General features: G+C 30.8%; 1 protein-coding gene across 1 annotated transcript in view; it reads right to left on the bottom strand.

The window, feature by feature from the left end:
- The window catches only part of LOC132730008 (uncharacterized), an 83,792-nt gene that overhangs the window by 5,222 nt on the left and 54,633 nt on the right, over positions 1-23,937 (bottom strand). The window contains exons 12-19 of the mRNA XM_060715852.1: positions 5,827-5,929; positions 3,759-3,811; positions 3,330-3,367; positions 2,997-3,077; positions 2,723-2,770; positions 898-996; positions 579-650; positions 17-130 (exon numbers count right to left, since the gene is read on the bottom strand). Of these exons, the coding sequence (XP_060571835.1) occupies positions 17-130; positions 579-650; positions 898-996; positions 2,723-2,770; positions 2,997-3,077; positions 3,330-3,367; positions 3,759-3,811; positions 5,827-5,929 (608 nt within the window). The remainder of the gene's footprint in view (positions 1-16; positions 131-578; positions 651-897; positions 997-2,722; positions 2,771-2,996; positions 3,078-3,329; positions 3,368-3,758; positions 3,812-5,826; positions 5,930-23,937) is intronic.

Here is a 23,937-nt window from a genome sequence, read left to right as displayed (position 1 = left end):
AGCACGTGTATCTTACATTTGGTTTCTTGAATTGGAGATTGGAGATTTTCTTTCACGCATGTCATATCTGTATTTCGGTTACATTCATCAGTGGCAGCTGTGTCTTCAACCTTTGCACTCAATTTGTAATCTGAACTCAGACATAACATTTGTAAATAAAATAACTGGCATAAGCTTCCTTAGTGAGAGAAAGTTTTATCATTTTCCAACAATAAATAACGACAAAATCATTTCTGTAAATGAATCGTTTATATATAAATATGTTGCATTTAATTATTTTGTAGTTCTCAAGGTACATTATGTTTTATAGTATTGTTAATTTCTGATAAGAATAATTCATCTTGGTACATAAAGCAACGGTTTTTCTTTACAATATGTTCTGGAAATGGGTAATTGACAATTGTTTGCTAGTCACGACTTTTAGTAAAATGTTACACATAAGGCAAAAACAAATATTATGTAAGGAATGTTTCCAGCATGTGAATCAATATGGTTATTGGAAAATTATCATAATTACACCGTCTCCCATGCTTTTTTGCAAGTCCCTTTAAGTTTGTGTTCAATATATGAATTCTTACCTTTCGTACCAAATACCCGTAGGCCATCATCGTATTTCAAACAAGTTTCATTCGGTAATAGATCAGACATATCTGTACCAATAGCAGAGTAAATGAATTTAATATTGATTCTGTCCAGCAATTTTTGTCAGTGCCATGCACAAACAATATTTGTACCAACAGAACAAAAAACATATATTACTAAATGGCCGATCATTTTCATCACATTATTATTTCGGTGTTTAAGTATTGTTAAAGTCACGTTCTATGTAAGCTGTTACTTTTGTTTCAATATATAATATATTTTCGCGCTAGAGAAAAGAACATATTTACAAACTACCTTTGCCGTTATCAATTATCACTTTGTTTCGATTTTCACTCTTCGTTAACTTCTCAGTACCAGATTTTACTGCAGGTCTTCGCAAGACATCATCTTTACCTAGGATTAAAATTTTAAAGATTAACGTTAGAATTGATTTAAAAGGACGAATACCTAGAACAATTGTACAAACTAAATATTCAATTGCCTACAATATTTTTAGCAACACACATTTACTAAGGTAAAACCTTCAAAAGCAAATAAGAAAAATAGTATATTTCTAATAACTTTACTTTATATAGTTACATATTTGATGCGCCACAAACAATCTATTCATATATGATGTGGTAAATCACTAAGAGGTTAATATACGGCAGAGTAAATGTTGACAATGGACTCGTTTTTCATAAATATTTCGAATATTGCTAAAATGTTATATAGAAATGGTCATTTGGATAGTCTAAAAAACTTTTTTTTTCAAAAATAAAGTTCTGAGTGATTTTGTATGAACATTTAAATGATTAATGATATTTTTTTGTTCTAGAACATCTTATTATTTATAGAGTATCTACTATATATGTGCTTTTGTGTAGTATTAGATTATTTATCTCACACCCCCAAACAACTTCCAAATTTATTTCTTTCGTGTTGTGTGGCAACGTTTGATACTTAAAACTATCATCATACGTTTTTGTTGTATTACGGACCTTTCATTATAGACCAATTCACATTACAATCTTAGTTCGTTTTTCTTGAAATGCTTCGGCTCAACTGGAGACCATATGTTGCGGTTCGGATTAAATGTCCGTTTTGAGAGTACCCGCCAATTTGGCGGTAAACTGGCTTGTCGTGTTACCCATAGGCTGGTACCCACAGGGATCCTACCCAAAGGGTTCCTACCTGAACCGCATACGCATTCTATATTCTATCATATTCTATCATATTTAAACGGTAAATTAAATATTTTTTTCATGGAAATTAAGGCCATTTCACCCGAAACTTTTCCCGTACAATTGCGTATGATTTGATATCATAACGGACCTTAGCACAAATTGTCATTCTTAAATGCACCAAAATGACGTCATTTGTTCGCAGTTCAGTGATAGAATGCGCTTAAATAATTAAAAATGCGCTAAAAGGACGCTGTTGTATAGCACGTGACTGTCACCTCATCTTGGGGACGCGTACACCCCATCCCCTTGGCGGCAACATGGCAAGCCCGATTGGTACCCTCTGAACGGATTTTCTGATCCGAACTGTCACATATGACATCATTATATTATGAAAAATCTGTGTTCCTTTCATGACAGTTTGTTCTGCACAATACTTCAAATTACTGAAATTAAGGTATGAGGAATGAGCAATCATAGCAATTGTCATGGAAAATATATAGGTGTTTAGCAGGAGAAATTGATAATAAGTCCACTAAAAATTATTATACTGTTGCATTAACTATGGAAGCATAGCTGTGTGCATAATTTTGTTGCCGATTGAGTACACTCCGTGATAAATACGACAGTTGTCCTGAAAGTTCATATACTATTTTATTTTTTACTATAAAACAATTTATACGAATTACAAATTTTTGCCAGCAAAAACATTCATATTTAGCAGACAGTAAACAAAAAATGTACTGAGCTCTGATCAACTTTTACATTTTATTGTCGTTACATTCAACATATATACATCACAGCAGAGCGATTCGACAACGCGTATACCGTTACGCAAAAGGACTGATGCAGTTTAATGGTAAATTAAAGATACATAAATTCTATGTTTTTTCTAAACGTGTTATGTTTTGAAAACTAATTAACTTTGTTAGTTCTCATAACAAAATAATACTTACAGTCATCTAATTCCATTGTACATGCACGTTCTGATTCCTTCAAGGTACCTGAAAGACGTTTTAATTAAGTAATTGATCCTAACTATTTGACACTGAATGCAATGTTCATTATGGGAAACCACTAAGAATAATCATTATCTTGCATTGGAATATATTTTATATTAAAAATCTATAAACAACAACTAAAAATGTCAACATTTTTAATTCTTCATTTTTTCCATATTTTATTTTAAAATTGTAATTTGCAATCAAATAACGAAATGTGTATCTTTACCTTTAATGTCATCATTAATTTCTCTTACTCTAGAATACATGTATTCACTATCTCTTTGATTATCAAAATGTCTTGAGTTCCCTGAAAAAAGTAAAAACAATTTGTTAAAAACAACCATTTATTATATTGCATATACAATTTATAGATATTTTCCTAAAGTTTATGAAGCTATGTATCTTATGTACTGTCTGTAACTTTCATTATTGGTTGAATTAATGATGTACACGTTTGACTGATCATTTGGTCTAGTACAATTATGAAAAGCATACCGGGAAAAACTAAATGAATCTTATATTAACGTTTATTATAATTATTGTGCAATCCGCAACTTACGGTTCGGGATAGAACCGCCGCTTCCAAAGCCACTGTCGCTGTGTAAAGATATAAATTAATTTTCTTAACAATGAAAAAAGACATTTTCCTATATAATAGTGTTAAAATAGCTCTAAAGAAAAGTTCAAGAAAATTTGTATTCCTGCATATACATCAATCTATAAATGTCATCTTTATTATGAATTTTTTAAACATTAACGCCATAATTCTGCTTCAAAATACAAAGACGATAGTGTCACTAAGGTTACAAGAAAATATTGTTTTGCATATTAATATATATATTAACTAAACCAGTTAAAGGGTTCTTCGAACACGGAGATCAACTTAAAAACGAGATTTGTCATATCCGAACAAGTAGGATAACGTTTAATTTTAAAATATAAATACTAAAATTTATTTACTAGATGTTGCGATATAAGAAATACGTACGCAGATAACGGCTGGCTTTCTGCATGGGCCTCTTTAAGCATCTCCAACCATATCTTCATTTAAACAGAGAAAAATATGTAATGGCCAAAAGAAACTATTTGCACCGCCAGAATTATTTCAAACATAGTTTCTATTTCTAGTGTCCTACACACTTTCAACTATTCAAACCATATGTTTAGGGTATACCACCGACAAACAATTAGATGTACTGTATTTTTTTAATTTATTTTTGAATCGGAATGTCATCTTTAACTTCTGTCAACCAGATTTTGAAAATACTTAAAATCACTCGCCCCTCAACACTGCTGATTTGAATACCAACTTTGTATTCTTTCATGCGAGGGAGTCACCCAGCTACTTTGCGAAAGGTCAATAGTTCTAGTACCCGCTCATGCCTTGAATAATGCCCAAAGGGACACCAGGATCTTCCTCAATCAGTTAAGCTAGATTGTCTCCGTATGACACTGATTTGTGTGATTATAAATCTTACAAGTCAGCAAACAAGCAAAATGCAAATGTCTGCAAATATCTTTCTCATCTCAAAGGAAATACAAATGAGTTCAACATACACTTTATACTTTCATATCACTCATTAAAAAATCGTCGGTCGAACATTAAGCGTTATTCTAAATGGTTCATACATCTTGAATACTAGTATACAAACATCTGGAAAGAACGTGAAGAAAAGAGTAAAAAGTCCTCCATTATCTCTGAAATACTTTATACGATGGGTGTTCAATTATGAGTGCAACTTGATCAATTTTCAGATGTACTTAACAAACAGTGCCAAAAAATATCTCAATCCTTCAAAATACTTATCACCATGTGATATACAAAGTTTTGGTCTTTAAATCTAACTTTTAAATGCGTTTTCTTAATCTTTTCGAGGCATACTGTTCAGACACTGAAAAATAGCCGAACCGAGATTTTTTCACGCTTGATATTTTCTACACCAAGGTATTTTTAGCCTCGAAAATAGGAAAAAAGGGGTCACATGTGCATGATCTGGTGAATATGGAGAGCGAGGAAGCTCCATAACATTTTCATGTTTCAGATATATTCGTACAATGACCGCTTTGTGTGACAAAGCATTGTCATGCAACAACCTGACACCACAGAGACCAGTTGCTAGTCGACGGGTTTGGAAAAAATCTTTAATTTATGAAGGACCTTGCCTTTGTAAAACTTTGCATTTACAGATTTACCATTTGGTGCGGCAATTTAAATAACAGGACAATGATAAGTAAAGACAATTACATATATGACCTTTTTGACGCTCATGGTGGGTTTGGCTATACAAGGTCTTTGACTTCCTTTGGTTGTCCCTATTTTCTTTTGGCCTCATATGAGCCAACGTCTCATTGCCAGTTATGACATTTGTGAAAGATCGATTGTTGTATTTAGGGAACTGTTACAACAAATGCTTGGAGATTCTTACCCGACCAAGGTTTTGTCCTTTTGTAAGGAGATGGGGTATCCATCTGGCATATAGCAATCTCATTTTTGAATAACGTTTGTAAAATGAATGGGCGGCTCCTACAGAGATACCACAGCATTTAGCTATATAGCTTGTTGTTAGTCTTACATCAGTAGCAATCAAATTCCTTACTTTTTCAAATAATTCGCATGTATACCAAGAAAACAGCGGATCTTGAAATAGAGAAATCAATTGAGAGCTAACACAACCATCTGTGCGAAACATGTTTATGGTTCGTGCAAAAAATTGATAAAAACGAGATATTGGCCTAGTTGCATTCATATTTGAACTCCCCTCTACATAATGACATCTAGAAATGGTATTTTAGCATCATCCATCTTAGCAACGATATTCTACTAGTTACAAAAGAATGTCATGTGTTACGAACAAGAGAGAGAGAGAGAGAGAGAGAGAGAGAGAGAGAGAGAGGAGAGAGGGAGAGGGAGAGAGAGAGAGAGAGAGAGAGAGGGAGGGGGGAGGGAGGAGAGAGAGAGAGAGAGGGAGGGGGGTAAGAGAGAGAGAGAGGGGGGGGAGAGAGAGAGAGAGAGAGAGACGCACAAAACAAAATATAACTTTATTCTACTACCGTACCTTTCTGTTCTTTACAGTATCAATTTTTAGCATCAGCTCCGGTGTCTCAGGATCACTGTATATTATTCTAATCCCAACAATGCCCTTGTTGCATTCCAGGATGCTGAAAAAAATATAATTAACCAATGGCAGAAATTTAACATGATATGAAATGAATGTAAATATATTGTTAAACATAAAACATGCCTGAATCATAAAATCATAATACAATATTAAAGAAATACGGAAAAAACAAGATATTCCGACTTTGTTGAATACGAAATATAATAAATAGTAAATATGTGTTCCACATGGCGAAATATACAAATAAATCACAAAGTCCGTGGAAGTAATGAAACAACGAAACTCAAGACTTGGTGAAAAATCAGACTTGGTTTGATTGTATCCATGGCAGAAAACATATATACACTTTAAAAGTCATAGCTAGGGTAAACCTTTTAGATATTGCTATTTATAGAGTAAAAGGCTTTTTTTCAGCGTTGGTTACACGTTACCTTAGGATCGACCTGAGGCTATTTTTAGCCTGTCATATGTCAAATATTCTCTTGGCGATGAGGGGGACTGTCGCCCCTTCAAACCCCACAAAACAGAAGAGGGCACATCCCCCTTCTGGCAACCCCCTGATGAATCATTTTGAAGGGGGCCCGCGCCAGAAAAGTGATCACCTTTTTAACATTTCCCAGTGTTTGGGGCCTAAATAGGGCATGTTTCACTGTTTGAGGCCTCAAAAGGGGTAGGGACAAAAAGCCATCAAAACACGTCTATATGAGGGAAAAGGTTAAGCTTCCTCAAATCATGACAATTCAGAACCAGCTCCGGGTTATATTGACTTTTGTTTTTAACTTAATTTAATCTTTCTTCTCATATCTTTATAACGAAGCTCATAGATATTTGGCATAAAAAGGTAATCGTATGGTCACATACACAATATTTTGGATAAGGTAGATGACAAGCTCTTGTCTTGCATAAAATTTGTTTACATACACAAGTCCGTATAAGATTTTAAGTGAGCAATAAACATTTATAATAAATAAACAGTAATATATTATAAGGTCATGCTTTAGAGGGGTTGACATTAATTACGACTGCCATCCATCAATTACCTCATCAAAAAATAGCATGTGACTGTCAAATATGTGTTATCATTTCAAACTGTTTGATTATCTAAATAAATAAAATATAAGTATATATAAAAAAACGCCATGTGTTATAAAAATTATAAAAATGGTAATAAGCCATAGACTTCGATTTGTTACCTTTCTACTTCTCTCATCGACATCGACCACTCTTGCTTACTTGCCAAATCATTATCAAAGCAATGGAAGTTCCATACACAACCTTCTTTTGCTCCTCTTGAGATGATGAAATATTTCAAAATCCCTGTCAAACACAGTGAAGTTTGATTTTAAATAATTTTGGCTAATACCCTATCAGTGTTTAGATATCTTAATAACATGTTCTTTAGCTGACAATGTGCCATTAAAACATAAGAGTTACTCTGATTACATAATTAATTATATACGGTTACGCCATATAATTTTATATGGTATGGAAAATTAGATATCCAAGCAAAAGATGAAATTAAATGAAAGAAAATAAGTATAATGCGTGTCATGTTCGGGAGTTGGAGTTGTTCACAGTTAATAATTTGGTTATTATACCGTAAATTTAAGTAAATGTTTCTATATTCCATTTCTATGATAATTTGTCAAAAACTAATTGAATTCTAAATTGTCTTATATGGTAATATATGAGAGACAAGGAGTTATATTGTTTATCTTACATTTTCTCCAGACTAGCATTCCTTTCCCTTCTGTTGATAAGAAACCGGTATGTTTGCAAATAAAATTATTTATCATCACATCAACACCTGGTATGAAATATATAAACCCATAGATATGTACACATACAAACATGTTAAAGTATAAATTATACTGATTTGTGTAACGAAATGCATTGATTAAAATATATCATAAATTTAACAATAAAGCCACGATATTAGACAAGGTATGTTTGGAAACTCATACTTATTGACAAACTTTATTGGCTATTTTCTCAGTTAACATTGCTCCTAACGATGGAAGTCATAGCCATCAAATAATACCAAATTATCATCATTTTAGAGCAGCATGCCTCGAGATTCATGCTAATTTTATTATGAAAATTTTGACAATGGACTTAAAAGTAAAAAAAATGTCCAGATAAAGAAGAATATTATTTACAAATTGCAACCGCCACCTTCTATCCACGTAAATTACCGATTCAAGAGCAAAATATGCAAAAATAGCCCTTGCTGCATAGTCTTGCAGTAGAACTATGGTGATATTTTTTTTAATAAGTCATAAATTGCACATAACATGTAAAGTCATAAATCGCACATAACATGTAAACGCGCATATTTTTACTTTTCTAAAATATCATAGTACACGTTTCTCCAAAAAAGATTTTATTGAAATTATTTGGCTCATCTGAAGGCATGAAGCTGTAATACTTTAGATAACAAGTTTCTTATTATTTTTAATAACTTGTGAATAAACATGGATGTAAAATGTAACATAGACATGTCCGGGTCATTAACTCTTGTATTGCATTGTGATATATATATATATATATATATATATATATATATATATATATATATATATATATATATATATATATATATATATATATATATATATATATATATATATATATATATATATATATATATATGAATTTTATATCGAATCAACGTAACTATAATTATAATTAATAATCTAATAATAATATATGTTTTACTTATATCTCCTGATACTCTTGTGTCCGCCATCACCCTTAATATAGTCTACAACTTGCAGTGAACCTGAATAAAGATAAAATACATCTAGTACATCTCCTTATACATGTTAACATATACTTCAAATACTTGAAAAAGGAAGTAAAGCCAATGTAAATATTTCGAAATAGAAGTTTATTTAACATTAAAATGTTAGAAAAGTTTAACCTTTGTTATCTCTAAATAAACAGCGGTAGTTGTACATGTACCTATGGCTTGTGTTTATCTTATATGTCTTTTGTATGAATCAGTTGTATTTTATCCTTTTTAGTGTCCGTAATTCATTTGTTTACTAACTAGATTATGGATAAATAAATGAAATGTATAAAGGTTTTACTGATAGTTTGAATTTATTCTTCCTTCCGAAGCAAATTTTAATACATTTCACAATGTATTTGTCGATGTTAATATCGTTGCAATCACTAAATATGCGCTTTTTCCTTTCATAAAAATCAGTCATACATTTCAATGACAAAAACAGAAATATTTGATGATTAACTTACCAGGTTAATATACATTTATATGATGAGTAATACTTCCTTGTTTAGAGGTGAAAAGGTAAATTCACATCACTGAGTAAAATATAGTACCTGAAGTAAATGGTTTAAAGGACACTTAAAATCTCACATTAATTCAAACAAACATAGTAGAATACCAATTTTCTTTTCAAGCTTTCCTTTAAATATTTTTCAATATTATTACAACAAGATGTTGCATACACATTAGATTCATTGAGGAATGTATTCTATTTTTGTTTCGTATGAAGCAATTTACTTTTCTAGTGTCAATTTATTTCGTTTCTGCTCACGGAGATGTTAAATAGCATTTTTTTAGCTTAATTATGTTTATTGTCATTAGACAAAGAACATAAACAATATGATTTGTCATGAGTAAATTATTCTAAAATGATTAATAATAAAAAAGATGTGAATGACTGACAAGTACAAAAATAAGCAGCGGATGTCCGCCTTTTGTTTCAATTGCAAGAGACTATTCATATTCCAACTTAATAAGTCTGAACTGTCTACGCTTTTCGTTGTTGGACATAAATCGTAAGGAAGTAACGGTTACATAAATTTTGTTTGTAAAAACTTCAGTTGAACCCTTGAGATTGATTGTTAAACAATTATTATTCAAACACAACACGGTTTCCCGTACACAACATTAGTAATTAATTTTTTAAGACCAAGCAGAAAAACATTGGCGAAATAAGATTAAGCCCGTTAAATCAGAAAATTAAGATATGTTAACAAGTAAAATAATTGTATCAACTGGTGTATTAAAGATCAATTTTATTTACCTAAAACAATTTTATTTACCTAAATGTGCTGCTAGATCCGAAATATATTATATTTTATCAATCTTGACGTATTGACAAGTACATTAAAATTTACAATTTGTCATAGTTTACATGTATTTTGGGTTCCCAGCCCTTGTAATAAGTATAACGTGAAAGTTCAAAGTTTATTATGACTTGCTTACGTGATGTTATCGTTATCTTTAGCCAATACGAAATTATTACCGGTATCGACGTGTGACACATATAACTAACCATGTTAACAAAACATATCGTGTCTTAAAATATACAAGTACGTCGGGTACATGTATAAAATAAAAAGAAAGGTGTAGGCGTAGGCCGGAGAAGACAAAAATTTACGGTTGTCCTATTCAACAAGATCCTGTGTAAATATTATTTTGCTCGATTTTCAAAACCTTCGATAAGGTTTACTCTAAACCATGAAAAACGATTTTTTCCTCCGGCCTACGTAGTTACATATATTGTCTCTTGTTATATATACATGTATCCAACATTTACCAATATCAATAGTTTTGCGGTGATATGATAGCAGATATCGAAAAGGAATTTCGTATCTAAGGACGGCGGACTTCATTTTAGATAAAGAGTATAATACTAAGAATACATTCCCTTTGACAAGAACAAAACATCTGATATATCCATAACTTAACTTTCTTTGATTCATTAACCAGAAACATTGAAACACATTTGCATTCATATAGCAAACACAGTCTTGACTCGATCTATATAAGACTAAAAGTAGTATTCCAATGAATTCAAATTACTGTATTGGGATATGAATAATACATAAATTGGTCAATACTATCAAACCTCCTAATAAATCTTTGTATTACAATTCTTGATGACTTTTATATTTCAATGGCAACTGTTTACTGAATGAAGTGTGTAAGTCAGATTAAGACATCGTTGTAGTATATAAAGTTCCAGTTCTGAATGATGAAACTTAATCTGTTGTAACCATACAATATTCACTGATATTCTAAAGTTATGCAGTGACGAAGATTTGTTTTTAAAGTTGCTACAAAGGAGTCTAGAACTAATATAAGATACCGTATATTACTTAAGTCAAATAAATAGAACAATGTTCCTCGAGTGCTGATCATGAGCGTTTGTTTTTATGACTCAGTTATCCCCCAGTCATCAAAACAGAAATATATAAACCGAAACAGTTTTATACAATTAGTACGTTTTTCTTAGCAATTTTATCAAACAATTATGTATTTAAATATAAGGGCATTATCATGTGCCTTATCATTTCTCAGTTCTTAAATAACTTGCTGTAAGAAAATCATCGGTTGCGATTTTGTGATCAATTAAAATCATTTAATTGACAATTTCTGTTTGTTTAAGTAAACAATTTAGTTCATATTTCTTAGATTGGAACTTTCGAACAATTTTCCAAATGATTCGAGTATATGTATTGCTGATGAATTACATGGAACCATTGATGTCTGTTGACTCGATTATAATGTTAACCGACTTTATTATGCGTATTTTGGAGATTACATAATTATGGAAACTTGCCAAAGTTATGTATGTACAAATTTTGGCCAAGTTTGGAAAATTTCGATAATTATATCTATAATGTATAGAATTTAACTAAGAAACCTTAAGGTACATAATTCAAACCTATAGAACTGAAAGAATTATGAACGTTTTAGAGTTAATCGTTTTACCATCGAATTTCTAATCTATATTATTATTTATATTCAAGTTCATTCTTTTATATGGGGACCACACGCAATATTCCATTGATCGGACTGACACTAACTTTTATCATTTAAGGTTCAATTATAGCCGTCATATGATCACACCGGCAGCTGGTTTTATTCCAAATGTTACCATTTCATGTAAGATTTTAAATTCTGCTTAAACTGATGCTAAGGCGGGCGTGGACGGTAGCCTATATTTTCCAGTATCGCCAATTAACATGCCCAGTCAAACCTAGCAACATTTCTTAATTTTGCCGTTTTGGGCGTTCTTTCTTTCTCTTTATAATAATGTTTGCTTGATAAATAAAGACAGCTAAGTGATGAAACAATAGTCAAATCAATAGTTTTATTTACATAGAAAGATATTTTTAAGTTTAAATGTTGAGACCATGTCGGTGTTGTACAACTTATTGCTTTCTTGTTTGCGACTGCTATCAAGACCCTCATTCATAAATGCTTTTCAATTAGTCTCATACTTGAGATGCTGAGCGACCAATTTTTCTATTTCATTCATTGTCACATTGGCGATTTTATGTTAATTGGTGGGCCATTCAAAAGAATTCTTGTTATAACCGAGGTAGTTTTGTGTATATCTATTTTATGTTTTCCCGATATATTCCTAATATATATTGTGAAATCTACCTAAAATATGTTGCCTGCTGTCATCTATTCTCAAATTTAGCTTTTTCGCAGGGCGTCTTCAGAACCTCTGTGAGGATTCTATTTTATTTGGAGAACTGAAATATTTTAAGATTAGTCTTTAATCTCACATAACATAAAAACCCATTACTTGAATCGCACATATTTATACTTTTCTTAAAATCTTAATTTCTCAAAGTAGACTTTCTTGAAATTATTTGGCTCATCTGAAGGCGTGAAGCTTTAACGTTTTAGTTAACAAGTTTCGCATTATTTCTTGTAACTTATGAATAAATGTAGATGTAAAACTGTAACGTATATATGTCTTAAAGTTTTGTATAACATTGTGATATATATGAAATTTATACCGAATCAACGTAACAATAATTAATCAGCTAATCGTAATCTATGTTTTACTTATATCTCCTGTCCGCGTTCCAACCTTAATATTATCTACATCTTGCCGTGCACTACATGAAAAAAAGTTAAGATAAACCATACTTGTATATCTCCATATACATGTTAACTTCAATTTTCCAAATACCTGAATGCAAATATGGAGTGTAGCCAAGGTAAATATTTTGAAATAGAAGTTAATCTAACTTTAATGTTATAAAAGTTTAAACCATGTCATTTCTTAATAAACAACGGTAGTTGTACCTATGCCTTCTGTTTATCTTTTGTAAGACTCAGTTGGTTTTTTTTATCCTTTTTGGTGTCAATAGTTAATTGGTTTACTAACTAGATGATAAATATATATATGATATATGGGGGTTCTACGATATAAATACTTTTTTATGCCCCAAAAGGAGCACAGACAACAAAAAATCGTTGAAACAGCAAAAACTGAAATATCTCCCAGGCAATACTGCAATACATATATATCGTAGTATCCGAGAGGTTTGTGTAAAAAAATAACCATTCACTCATATATGTGTATCCTATTCTGTCTTGCAATCTCTTGCCTCCAAGGTTTAATCACGTTTACGTATTTATGTTTCAACCTAACTTCTTGCCCACCACATGGGACGCAGATTTGATATTTGGATGATGTGCCTTTGCCGCATTGCAGACATGAGACTGTTTTGCTTTTGTTGTGTTTCATGATGTAGTTATGAACTTTGCAGTAAATAGAATTTTTTACTGGCTTATTTTTACATGGTTCATTTGAACCTCGCGGTAACATAGCACATCGGAATTCCATGTTATTGTTTTTATATACTATTTTTATTTTTATATTTTAAAAAAAATATGGTATATAAAAAAGAAACAAAATGAATGACAATGTAGAAAAACTATTAAAATTGCATAGTGAAGGGAGGATTGATGATACGGCTTTGAACAAAGCCCTGAATGCTTTGAACGAACCAGAGAAAAAACCTGAGTCGTCTAAAGCCTTAGAAAGTCTTAGAAGGAGACGTAGAGAAAAGAAGAAGAGGAAGGGTGATGTGAAAGATAAAGTGTTTGAATTAAAACTGGTTGATAAACCATTTTGCAACTACTTTAAAACATACGAGGAGGATGCTCGAAAATACAAAGACCCCAGCATCTTGTTTAATGATAAAAAGTCCATCATGATGAAACAAATCCGGAAAGATATTAAAGAGTACAATGGCATCAAGTTCTCTATAGGTTTGTCTATAAAATTTTATCACGATGAACTTGATGGTAAACGAAAAGAAGTCATAGGTCAAAACCACGGAGACCAGAGTGCTGTCTTAGATGATGCTAAAGTGAATGAATTCTATGATGAACAAGTAGCATATCTACAAACGTGGATTGAGAAGTTCACCAATACAGCTTCTGGTTTGGAGGTTGACCATTGCATCAAGCTTTATCTAAATATCGCAAAGTACGAACCACTGAAAGGTTCATCTTACATACCATTATCTGACGCTCTTGCTAAAAAGAAAGCTATAATAAACGTGAAGAATAAAGATGATAGATGCTTGGAATGGGCATTAAAATCAGCCCGATATCCAGCCAAAACCAACATGAATAACATATACAGTTACACCAAATGCCCAGATTTGAACATGACAGGAATAGATTTTCCTACACCCATCTCACAAATATCTAAAGGTGGAACGACAAAACAATCTTGCAATCAACGTTTACGGGTATACACTATCAAAGAAATTACAAAACTAACCGTGTTGCCATACTTCATATCAGAACAACCAAAAGAACTACAAAGAATTAGTCTACTCCTTATATCAGAGGACGTGGAAATTGATGAAGATGCTGAAGCTGATAATGATGAAGAAATTATTGATGACAACTATGACTAAGACCAATTAAAGAGAGAAACAAAATACCATTACTGTTGGATAAAGAACCTGAACAGACTGTTGTACGACCAAAACAAACACAAAGAAAAAACACACTTTTGTAACCGGTGTCTTTATGGCTTCTCACGTGTTACAACTATTGCCAATACATGTGTGTATCAAATGTTTCGTTATTAACTGTGATGGTTCGAGACAGGTATATGTATTTAAAGAGCCGAAGCATCCAAACTTTTTATATAAACGTGATCACCTGACATAAAGTGTCACAATAAGTGACATACATGTTCATCCTGGGTAAGCCATCTATTGTGTAACTGGGAAACCCATTATGATCGAATATGTAAAAATAAACGTGAAATCATTGACATAAATTTATAAGGTGATTTTTTTTGGAAGTTTCGTTACTTTATCATGTAAGATTACTCTTAAAATCATTTTTAAGACATAGGAACAAACTTAATTACATAGATCTGTTATTAATATTGTCACTGATTTATTCGGTTTTTTTTTTAATTGAAGATATTTATCACGTAACAAAAATATGTTTGGATTTATTATATTTGCATCCGCCTCTTTTTTAAATTTTGATATAAAGCAGGTAAGTCAATCGTTTTTCCTGTTAAGAGAATATGGACTATTTAATCAATTTAATTAGGGGACGATGTATCCAAGGCTTTTCCGCAGTTTATGTGTTAAAACGTTTTATAGTATGTGTAGGCCGAATCAAAAGGAACCCGAATCACATCATTTAATTTCTTTGTGATTGAACAATACAAATAAAATCATATTCCTAATGTTTTCTTTTAGAGTAAGTTCTTTAAAAAATAAACTTCTTTGTATCAGGATATGTTTGTTTGGGTAATCCAGAAGTACTTGCATGACAAGTTTCTGTTAAATGAATGCCTTAGTATTTTCAAATGATCATTTATGTAATTTATTCTGTAAATTGTTTTCTTATCTTGTGAAATAATCAATTAAAAATTTCATGTTATTTTCTATATTTTTCTGTATTGGTATTCAATGTCAAAATATTTCAAAAAGAAATGAATTAATTAAAATAATCTAAAAATATAACGCTTTTTATGAGGGATTCTGATTGCCTACACTTACTTTATAGTACCTGTGTACTTTATATAAAAATGATGGTTTACACACATTGATTTGCCTACTATCATTTATTGAGACAATATATTAAGTAAACATGAAGTTAAAACTGGATGTCAAATAACTAATACGAAATGTTAGTGTCGTAATTAAGATGATGATAATATTGACGATGATGATAAGTTATGAAGACGATGATGATTATGATATTGTATATGATAATAAGAATAGTATTAACTATAAATAAACATGTTATCATGATAATGAAAAAATAATAATTAAAATAATGATGTTGACGATAAGCAATGAAGAAGAGGATGATGACAATAATAATCATACTAATAATAATAATAATTATTATTATTATTATTATTATTATTATTTTTATTATTATCAGATCATGATTTAAATAATAGGTACAATAACTGTTTGTTAAAAATACCCCTTACGAGACAAGGAAGACATCGTTTCACTATCTGTCAATGCTTTACCTGATAAACAAAATACCCGCTAAAACTAAATAGACCCAAGGTAAATTGTTTATTGAAAAACCTATAAAGGAAGGGAAAAACAGCACGTAAACACTTTTAAAAACAGGTCATAGATAGATATGGCTAATCTTATTGGCTTATGCTGATGATTTAGAGATAACATAGGTTTTACTGTTTTACCCTTAATTTTCACCTAACATTGCACAAAATTTTAGCTTTTCATATTTTTCGAATCTAAGTCCATGTATTTTGATAATTTCATATTTTCTACAAATATTTAATACCTTTACCCAATATTCATTTCCTTTTTCGATGATTTTTATTTTCATTTTTAAGAAATAGATATTAATTCTTCGTGCGTTGTAGTATAATAATGCACGAAGATTCGTTCAAATGCACGGTCTTCGTGATTCCTACGTATTTGAACTCAAATCGTGTAATATTTTACAACAATGCACTATGAATTGATATCTATTTCCTAAAAATGTTCAGATTTGTGACAGGTAATAGTGTACTGGGAATATGACCTTAAGTTTAGACACCGTTTAGTCTGGAGCATGGACGCAGTTATAATAAACTTTCCTAAATGTGTAATTTGGTGCCACGAGGCAATGCTAAGTCCGCGAGAAAATACTAAGTAATCGTTTACATTGAAACATCCACCATATTTCGGATTATGGTTTGCAATAAGAAAAATAAAAGAGTAACTGAGGTTCCTAATCAGTGAATTTAATTTATTAATAGAGGAAAAAGTAAAAAAAAAATTAAATGCCTAACCAAAATTCTTTTCTTTCTTCTATTTGGTATCCCATTAAAAATAGAGTATATCCAACTCGACTGTTATGTTGAAATATCATGGTCTGGGGCTGCGTCATCCTCATGTGTATATTACGGCCTCGATCATTTCGTATAGAGAAAGACACTAGATGTCGCCCCAGACCGTATAATTTCCGCTTATCAATCTCGTCTTAGAAAGAAGAAATAGTAAATGTGTTACCTGTCTTAAAGTGTACATGTATAAAAATCAACTAATTCATTTTTGGTAAAGTTGTTATTTAATATAAATAAATAAGCATAAAAATTCCCTTAGAATTCATTCCTTCCTAAACGAAACTAATGTGTGCGCAACATTTTTTTTGTTTCAATATAGTATGAATAATTTCTAAAACAAAATTGACAAAAAAGTTTGTTTGAATAAACCTGACATCTGTAGTGTCTTCTTTGTTTAAGTAGTATATTGTGGTACCCCCTGCTCCCTAAACAAGGAAGTATTATACATCCTATGAATCAAGTGTTAACCTTTCTTTGTCATTAAAGAATGTTTGAAAGAATTTTACAACATGAAAGGAGGCACATTCATTGATAACGATATTACACACAAAAACAAATAAAAGTGTATTTTAATTTCTTTGCAATGGGGAAAATATTCAAATCATAAGTAAAAACTTAATACGTTTCATGTATTTATTCATTATCTCTTTAGTACACAAATTGACATCAAAAATGAGCAAATACAACTGACCCTAACAAACGATAAAGATTAACACAAGCAAAAAGTGCAACTAACCTACATATCTATCGCTGTTTATTTAGGACAAAAACATGATTCAAACGTTAATAACACTTAAACGTTCAATTAATTTATATTTCGAAATATTTACATCGATAATACTCCATTTTTGGATCCAACTATTTGTAAAATTAAAGTTAGTTTATTAAGATGTATAAGTAAAATGTATTTTAAATTTATTCAGGTAGTGCACTACAAGAAGTAGATCAACGTTGTGATGGCGGATACAAGAGTATCTGGAGATATAAGTAAACAATATAAATCTAAAATATATATTTAAGTTATTGTTACGTTGGTTCGCTGTAATACAATGTAATACAAAACTTTAAAACTTGAACACGGCTATATTATATCTTTACATCCATATGTATTCATAAATTATTTGAAATAATATGAAATAATACCAAACTTGTTTACTAAAGAATTTAAACTTCATGCCAACAGATATACCAACTAATTTCAAGAAAATCAACTTTAGAAAAACTTAAATTTGTAAGAAAATTAAAAAAACATATGCACAATTCAAGTAATGGTTTACATGATATGTACAATTTATGACTCATTTTGAAATATTTATCACCATATTTCTACTACAAGACTATTACTGTATATTTTGCTCTTTGATTGGTAATTTACGCGGATAGAAAGTGGCGTTTGCAATATGAAAATAACTTTATTTTTTATCTGGACATCACTTTACTTTCTTTTAAGTGCATTGTCAAAATATTTATGATAAAATAAGCATGATTCTCGAGTCATGCTGCTTTGAAATGATGATAATTCGGTATCATTTGTTTGGTTATGACTTCTTGCGTTAGATGCAATGTTGATTTTGAAAATAGTCAATGAAGATGGACAAGATGTATGAGTTCCCAAACGTTACTTTGCCTTATATCGTGACATTATTGTTTAATTTATCTTTTTATTTTAATCAATGCATTTCGGTTACACAACTCAGTATAATATATACTTGTATTTCAACATTTTTGTGTGTGTAAATACCCATGGTTTTTAATATTTCATGCCAGGTGCTGGTGTGATGTTAAAGCATTTTGATTGCAAACAGTTCGGTTACTTATCAAAAGAAGGGAAAGGGATGCTAGGCTGGAGCAAATGTAAGACTAAAAATATAATTCCTTGTCTCTCATATATTACCATATAAGACAATTTAGAATTCAATTAGTTTTTAACAAATTGTCAAAGAAATGTGGAATAAAGAAGCATTTACTTTAGTATACGGTATAATAACCAAATTGTTAACTGTGAACAACTTCACCTCCCGAACATGACACACATTATACTTCTTCTTTCATTTCATTTCATCTTTTTATTGGATATCTTATTTTCCATATGATATAAAACTATATGGCGTAACCGTATATCTAATTATGTAATCAGAGTAACACTTATATTTTTTATTGACTCATTGTCATCTAAAGAACATCTAAATACGATATCTTAACACTGAAAGGGTTCTAGTAATAACCACAAATATTTTAAACCAATATTCACTGTCTTTGACAGCGACTGTAAAATATTTCATCATCTCAAGAGGAGCAATAGAAGGCTGTGTATGGAATTTCCATTGCTTTGACAATCATAATGCAAGTAAACAGGAGTGGTCAATATCGATGCGAGAAGTAGATAGGTAAAAGATCATAGTCAATGGCTTATTAAAAAATGGTTTATGTCACATGGCGTTAATTTATATAAATATTACATTTTTTTATTATTTCATTTATTCAAAGATAACAAGAACGTTTGAAACGATAAATGAAGCATAATTTTGATAGTCATCAAAGGCGCCAAAATGAATATTTTACAAGCTTTTCTTTGATGAGGTCATAGTTGGATGATACTGATAACTGAAGTACAGCGCCTTTAAAGCAGGATTTAATAATGCATAACAGGGTTTTTATAAAATAGCGCTTAATTGCTCACTTGAAACCTTATAGAGACTTGAATATGTAAATTGGATGCAAGACACAGCTTGTTATCTACCTAAGGCGATATAGTTTGGTGGTGACCACACAAGTACCTTTCATGCCAAATATCTATGCGCTTCGTTATAAAGATCTGAGAAAAAAAGGTTTTTTATTAAGGTAAAAGCAAAAGTAAATATAACCCAGGGCTGGATCTAAATTGCCTTAATTGTGAAAGCTTAGTTGATGGTTTATTATGGTTGGAATTAAAGTCAGGCCGGCACTATAGTGTTTGATACACTATTTCAGGCATGAGCGGCCGACATCTGGGCAGAACTTTAGCTTACTTGACAGGAATATTTAGTTATCAATGCCATGCTCAAAATATCTTATTTATGGGCGCGGTGATAAAATGTTTGTTTTGAGATATTTCTTTTTTATATGTATCTGACCCCAACCCCAGGGTCTTGACTCATGATTTGTACAGAATTGTGTAGACGCAGTCTAGATAGACACTGTTGCACATCAAATATCGAATATCTTTATTTTGATTTGGAAGAACAAAAAGGTCTTCCCTAGCTGTTACGTTTAAAGGAATTATGTTTTTTCTCCCATCAAAGTCTGTTTTCCATTGTTTCCGAGGACTCTTCCTTTCCGTGATGTATTTTTCCATATTTATAGGTTATTATACATTTTACTGTACCATACGGGAATATATTTGAACGCGTACACAGCTTACAAAGTCCTATTTGAAGAGCCGATAGGCGAGTTCAATATGACTTTTCAAGCTGTGAACGAACCCAAATATATTCGTATTGTGCAGTAAAATGTATATAACCTTTTTATTATATATCTTTCGTTTAATTTGAATTATTATCATCATCATGAACCCAAACAAAACCACCACCAATATCACCATACATACCACCACCAATACCACTACCACTATCATCAACACCATCGATATAACCACCAGAACTACCACCAAAACTACATCATCAATAAATAGCCCTGTGACCCTTGTTAAATTTGTTCGTATGAAAAGGTAATTAGTCATGGATGGTTTTGTTTAATGTATACATAAGTTTTTAGAATTTGACTGATAGAACGAATACTTTTTAGACGTTAATTATTTATTTATCACTTTCGTGAGTTCAAAAAAATACAGTTAACATTATTCTAACAAATTTTACATTGTAATAAATTACAGTTATCATTAGTTCCTGTTTAATGAATATCATAATTATGTAACAGTAAATCTGAAAAGTATCACATTGACAGCCCTTATTTCAATTATCACATTGACAATAGTATAATGCTAACATTTAGCGCGCCTTAACGCTATGCTTATGTAACGCAAATGACGTCACGTCAAAATATGTTCACGGTCGTTTAGTGCAATATATTATATATATATTACGGATATTTAGTGCAAAATAACATATTTTTTTTGGATCCAAAACGTGAATATATTGGACGGCCACGAGGTACAAAGGCGATTGTCGATTGGGTAGATTTATTAGATGTATAATAATTTCTATTATATTCCGTATTCAAAAAAGTCGAAATATCTTGTATTTTTCGTATTTTTTAATATAAATATAGTTTAGGATTCAGGTATTTTATGTTTAACAGTATAATTACATTTATTTCATATCATATAAAATTTTGGCCATTGGCTTTTAATGGTTTTTTTTCAGCATCCTGGAATACAACAAGGGCATTGTGGGGATAAGAATAATATTCATTGATCACAAGACACCGGAGCTTATACTACAATGTGATACTGCAAAGACTAGAGAGGTACGGTACGTTTTGCAGGAAGTTATTTGTTTGTGCATTTATATATATATATATATATAGCTTCGGTGTTTAAATATAAAACATGTTTTGTTAATATCGCTTATGTTCGTGACAAATTTATTTTGTAATTACAATATCGTTACATGGAAGGAAAATGTCAGCTTCATTACCATTTATAGATACCATTACGTAGATACTTTCAAAATCTGGTTGATAGAAGTTATAGATGATTTTTGAAACCTAAATTAGTGAAAATAGAGCGCACCTAATTATTTGTCGATGGTTTACCCTTATCATGTGATACGAATACTTAAAAGTGAGTAGAGCACTAGAAATCAGGTTAGCAATAATCCTGGTAGTGCAAATAGTTTCTTTTGACCATTACATGTTTTTCTCTATTTTAATCAAGACATGGTTGAAGATGTTTAAAGAGGCACATGCAGATAGTCAGACGTTTTCTGCGTAAGTATTTCTTATATTGCAACATGTAGTAAATAGATTTTAATATTTTATATTCAGTTTCGTACCTTTTTAAATGAACCTTTATCCTACTTGTTCGAATATGACAACAGTATTTTTGCATGTTTGTATATTGAAGCAGAGTTATTATTTTTGTTAGAGAAAATATTGTTAAAATTTTCATAGAAAAGTTGACATTTATACATGTTATAGGTAAATGTATTTGCAGGCATACATTTTTATCTTGAACTTTTCCTTACGGCTATTTGAACACCATTATGTAGGAAAATGCTTTTTATGTCTTATTAAGGAAATTAATTTATATCTTTACACAGCGACAGTGGCTTCGGAAGCGGCGGCTCCGTCCCGAGCAGTAAGTTGTGGATTGCACCATAATTATAATAAACACATTAAGGATTTATCCAATGAATCAAATTCATTTAATTTTTCCCGGAATCTTTTCATTCTTGCACCTATGCTCCGTCAAATGTGATCATCGTTATTTCAAACAAAATCTTGTTAATTACATACAAAACATACGATTTAAAGCTTCATAGACTTTAAGAAAATATCTATATGTTGAAAATGCATTAAAACATTTTTTAAAGTGTTTTTACTTTTTCAGGGAATTCGAGACGTTTTGATAACCAAAGAGATAGTGGATACATGTATTCTAGCGTAAGGGAAATGATTGATGAAGGTGAAAATACACCTTTCATTATTTAATTGCGAAGTACAATTTTGGAATTAAATATGGATAAAATAAAAAAACATAAAAATGTTGACGTTTTGAGTAGTTGTTTATACTATTATGGTTTGATATTTTACAAAGTTAAATAGTTTTCAATTACACTTTTATAAAACTGACAAAGTGGCATTATAGAAATTATAATAAAAGTACATAGAATTTATCACTTACTTATGTTACTATTAAACTGTATTAGTCGGTATACGACGCTTCAGAGGTGTTGTCGAATCGCTCTGTATTGATTTATACAATAGATTGTATATGTAACGACAATATAATGTAAAAGTTGATCAGAGCTCAGTAGGTTTTTGTTAATGTGTTGCTAGATATGAAGTTATTAGCTCGCAAAAAATTGTTATGCGCATGTATTATTTTACAGTAAAATATAAAGTAGTATATGAACTTTCCGGACATTTCTCGTATAGAAGACGAGCATCTTAACAAATATGTACTCAGTGGCAATCTTAAACAAAATTCTGCGTATATCTTTCTATGTTTCCATCAATTAATACAAAATTTAAACTTTTAGTGGAAATAATGTCACAATCTTTGAGAAAATATCATTTTCTCGCATATGAGACGAATGTTTCTGTTTTACCTGTGTCTGGCAAGTGGGGTGCCGGTCGCGTTCTATACAACGACGTTTTAGCGCACTCAGTTTATTCATTTAATCGAATTTTATTAATAAACCGTATTACATGACTTCATTTAGACGAATTTAGAATTATTTTTACTTTTTCAGGGAATTCAAGACGTTTTGATAACCAAAGAGATAGTGAATGCATGTATTCAAGAATAAGGGAAATTAATGATGAAGGTGAAGATACATCTTTCATTATTTGATTGCGAAGTACAATTTTGGAATTAAATATGAATAAAATAAAAAACCATAAAAATGTTGACGTTTTGAGTAGTTGTTTATAAAATTTTAATAGAAAGTAAATTACCATGCCAGATTATATATATTTTTGATAATTTCCCATAATGAACATTGCATTCATTATCAAAAAGATACGAGCAATGTACAAAATTCAGATCCGTCTTTCAGGTAACTGGAACGAATCAGAACGAGCATCTACAACGGAATCAAATGACCTTCAGGATTCTTACGGTAAGATAATTTACAAAGTTAAATAGTTTTCAGTTACATATTATAAAACTGACAAAATGATACAATAAAAACTACAACAAAACGAATTTAAGGAAGAGAGGATTCATTTCGTTGCTATAAAAAAG

The sequence above is a fragment of the Ruditapes philippinarum genome, unplaced genomic scaffold, assembly GCF_026571515.1.
Source record: "Ruditapes philippinarum isolate M1 unplaced genomic scaffold, ASM2657151v2 ctg1315_1_1_1_1, whole genome shotgun sequence".
NCBI lineage: Eukaryota > Metazoa > Mollusca > Bivalvia > Venerida > Veneridae > Ruditapes > Ruditapes philippinarum.
Note: the sequence above shows the minus strand (reverse complement) of the source record. Positions and strands in the feature narration are given on the sequence as shown.